This window comes from Anneissia japonica, unplaced genomic scaffold, assembly GCF_011630105.1.
Source record: "Anneissia japonica isolate Jap-2015-1 unplaced genomic scaffold, ASM1163010v1 scaffold287437_len3434_cov270_single, whole genome shotgun sequence".
In the NCBI taxonomy this organism is placed as follows: domain Eukaryota; kingdom Metazoa; phylum Echinodermata; class Crinoidea; order Comatulida; family Comatulidae; genus Anneissia; species Anneissia japonica.
In genome coordinates this window covers 1-3,434 of record NW_022688367.1, presented here as the reverse complement: position 1 = coordinate 3,434, position 3,434 = coordinate 1, and the positions used below count along the sequence as shown (strand labels likewise).

General features: G+C 37.8%; 1 protein-coding gene across 1 annotated transcript; it reads left to right on the top strand.

Moving 5' to 3' along the window:
• Window positions 1-429: 429 nt before the first annotated feature.
• Window positions 430-3,431, top strand: LOC117121656 (E3 ubiquitin-protein ligase ZNF598-like; the record flags this gene model as incomplete). Its single annotated transcript, XM_033266904.1, has 3 exons — window positions 430-644; window positions 1,134-1,215; window positions 1,648-3,431. Coding segments are annotated over 3 exons (2,081 nt in total), but the record flags the coding sequence as incomplete, so codon positions are not given.
• Between the last annotated feature and the right edge of the window lie 3 nt (window positions 3,432-3,434).

Here is a 3,434-nt window from a genome sequence, read left to right as displayed (position 1 = left end):
ACATTTTTGTTATACTGTTATCAAAACTGTATAACTCTGGTCAGTGGATTGTAATTTATACACCTGGTAGAGCAGTGCCCAATCCAGAATTTTTTGCTGCTTGTAGCAGTTGAGGACATGAAATCCAAAAGGGGCAGAACCTATGATCGGAAGAAGGCAGCTTATTAGGTTTTCTTTTTTGAGTTGTGGGATCCAGAGGCATAGCCCCTTTAAAACTTAGAAGTTTTTTTACCATTTTCGCAATGGGTTAGTGATTTTTTTGGCTGCTGCTAGTTTGGGGGAAGGGGGTAACCCCCACCTCCTTTTACTAGTTCATGGATACATCACTCTAGAAAGACATTATTTGAAAAAAAAAAATGATCTTACACTAACCCCTACAGTACGTTAAATGTAGATTTTTAATTATCATTTTCACTTTCCATCCACCAGTAATTATGAAAATCTCCGAGAACACTTCAGGCAAATGCATTATCTATGTGAGGAAGGTGCTTGCATTGATGAGGAATTTACTGCAGCCTTTCGCTCCAAGATTGACCTTAAGGCTCACAAGGCATCGAAGCACATGTCCAAGAAGGAGGCTAAACAAGCACGCCAGTTGGACTGGGAATTCAACTACGCAAGCCATAGGAGCACTCACAGGGACGGTAAGCTGGCTAGTAATCATTGTTATCTTTTTTTTTTAATGGATCAAGAGTGAACAATAGCCCGTAAGGTTGAATGTTTCAATCTCCTGCAGGCCACACACTGCTGCACTGTGTCTCAAAATATATACAAAATAAGGAGAAAGACAAAAAAATGCATCCATTGCTTTCCAGTGAGTCTAGAAATGAACTCCTATTATCAAAGTAAGTCATGTCAGATAACGACTTCAAATGGAAATGTATACATATGTATTTTGTGTGAAATTTAAAGGACCATTTGCATCTTTTGGTAGAGTATAGAGTTACTGTACCACCGAGCTATGGTTCATTTCAGCCCCTATTGTTTTAAATGATGTGAACACGAATCTATAAGTACCTCTATTTTTTTTTACAGTACTGTAGTCAAACACAATTTAGCACACTGTGAGTTTGTGCATTGTTCTTATACCCTTTGAACTGTGTATGACTTAGATGATGTGATTTATTTTACAGGTGTGGTTACAGGTGCAGATTACAATGAAACTCATGGATCGTACCGTGGAAGAGGGCGTGGATTTCGAAATCAATCTAATAGGTATGTTTATTGTAGTCTGATTCTGAGATCTGTACAAATCATAAAGCGTGTATAAGCTTAACAGTTACAGACATCAGTACATCTGAGTAGATGAACAGTATCAATTTGGTATCCTACCGAATGTCTGCATAAATTACCCTTGAGAAAGATAAGATGAGACGTTTATACCTTGTTTAGGAAACTTTTTATAAAAAAGATACTTTTTTCATTGCAGCCTGTGCACTAACTTAAATAAAATTGTATTTTTATCATTATTTATCATTGGTGGTCAGTAGGCTTGCTAAACAAGGTATAAAAATAACCTTCCCCAAGCAAGGAAAAATATAGCAAGGAAAATTACTACTGACTAAGAGGAAATAAACAAGTAACAGTTTGTCACCTTTAGACACGCAAGGCATATTTAAACTGAATTTTTAAAACATTTCTTTTTAGGGAACATGATGACACTGCAAGAGCATTAGAGGCATCTTTGCAAACTGAGCAACGTGATACTGCAAAAGAGAAAAGACCACCAAAGAGGCGTGACAAACCCAGGGGTGACAAACCCAGGGGTGAAAAAACTGAAAATCTACAAAAAGTAAATGTTAAACCTGATGAAGAAAAGCAAACACCTTTTATCAAAGAAGATGAATTTGAAAAGCGACGTGCTGCTTCCAAAGTTGCTGTTGTAACAGTACCAGCTGTGGCAGTTGCAACTGCCACAGCTCTTGCTGCTGTTCCAAGTAAACAAAAAAAGGAATATAAACCAGAATCTAATTTTGATAATCAAAAGAATACATCTTCTGACTGGAGTGTTGGAACTGAACTCACAAGTTGTCAGTTTACCGAGAGCACCTGGAAAAATGAAAAAGATATTTCAAAATTATCTAATGACTTGCAGTCAAAAAGTGAAGACAAAGTAGAACAAAAATCAGTGAAAAATATGTCTTCCGTACGCATTGAATCGACACCCATGCAAACAAAGAAAATTGATCAGTCTTTAAGTGAATCTGATTTCCCTTCTCTTGGTAAGGTTGTAACATCATCTGGAAGTAGTTGGGGAAAAGTAGTACCAGATGCCAATGAGTTTCCTGCACTTGGATCTTCTGCAAATCTACGTAAGCTTGTGCCCACCCCAATTGATGGTTCTGCTTCATCTAAAGTATCTCAGAAGTCTGAACTCCATGTTGACTTTAGTAAAGCAATAGCAGCTAATGCCATATTGCATGATAAAAAGAAAAAGGCATTGCAGTTGCATCCTCAACCACCACCACCTCCTACACAATCCTATGAGGACTTCCCAACCCTTAGTTCTATAGCTGAAATTCTAAAAGGAGCACCAGAATCAAATCAATCCTGGACAATACATAAACAAGCTTCTGCTGAAGTTAAAAGCACCAAAACATCTTCAAAAAATCCAATCATGATGCATTCACAAGCTACAAGTCAACAGAAAGAGAAAATCAAAGAGAAACCTGTTAAGGAAAGGAACAAACAAACTACCAACTCAAATCCCGAGAAAGAAAAGAAATTTAACTCTAATGGTGTTCACATCACGGACCAATCAACTTCAGCGAAGGCAGCGAGATCAAAGCCCTCTAAAGAAAGGAACAAACAAACTACCAACTCAAATCCTGAGCAAGAAAAGAAATTTAACTCCTCTAATGGTTTGCACACCAAGGACCAATCTACTTCAGCGAAGGCAGTGATACCAAAGCCCTCTAAAGAAAAGAACAAACAAACTACCAACTCAAATCCTGAGAAAGAAAAGAAATTTAACTCCTCTAATGGTTTGCACACCAAAGACTTATCAACTTCAGCGATGGCAGAGCAATCCAAGCCCCCTTATATGGACAATCCATCTGTAATCTGTACAAAAACAGAGAAAATTTCAAAATCGGAAGATGATTCTAAAGCATCAGACATTGATTCTGATTCAACAACTAGAATGCCACCTGGATTTCCACTACAGACTCCTAAAAGATATCCACCAGGATTGTCACTGCCAACAACAATCCCACCTCCAGGATTTGATAAGGGATCAACTTTTAACCCACCCCCAAGATTCTCAGTTGCCTCTGTGTTTGTCGAGCCTAGTAACTTTAAACAAAGAAATATGGATCTAATTTATAAAATTCAAACACATTTGAACTATGACGTTGATGGATTCAATGAATTCAAAAGATTGTCAGGTCAGTTCCGTCAGGGGAACCTGTCTGGCAAGGACTACTATGAAAACT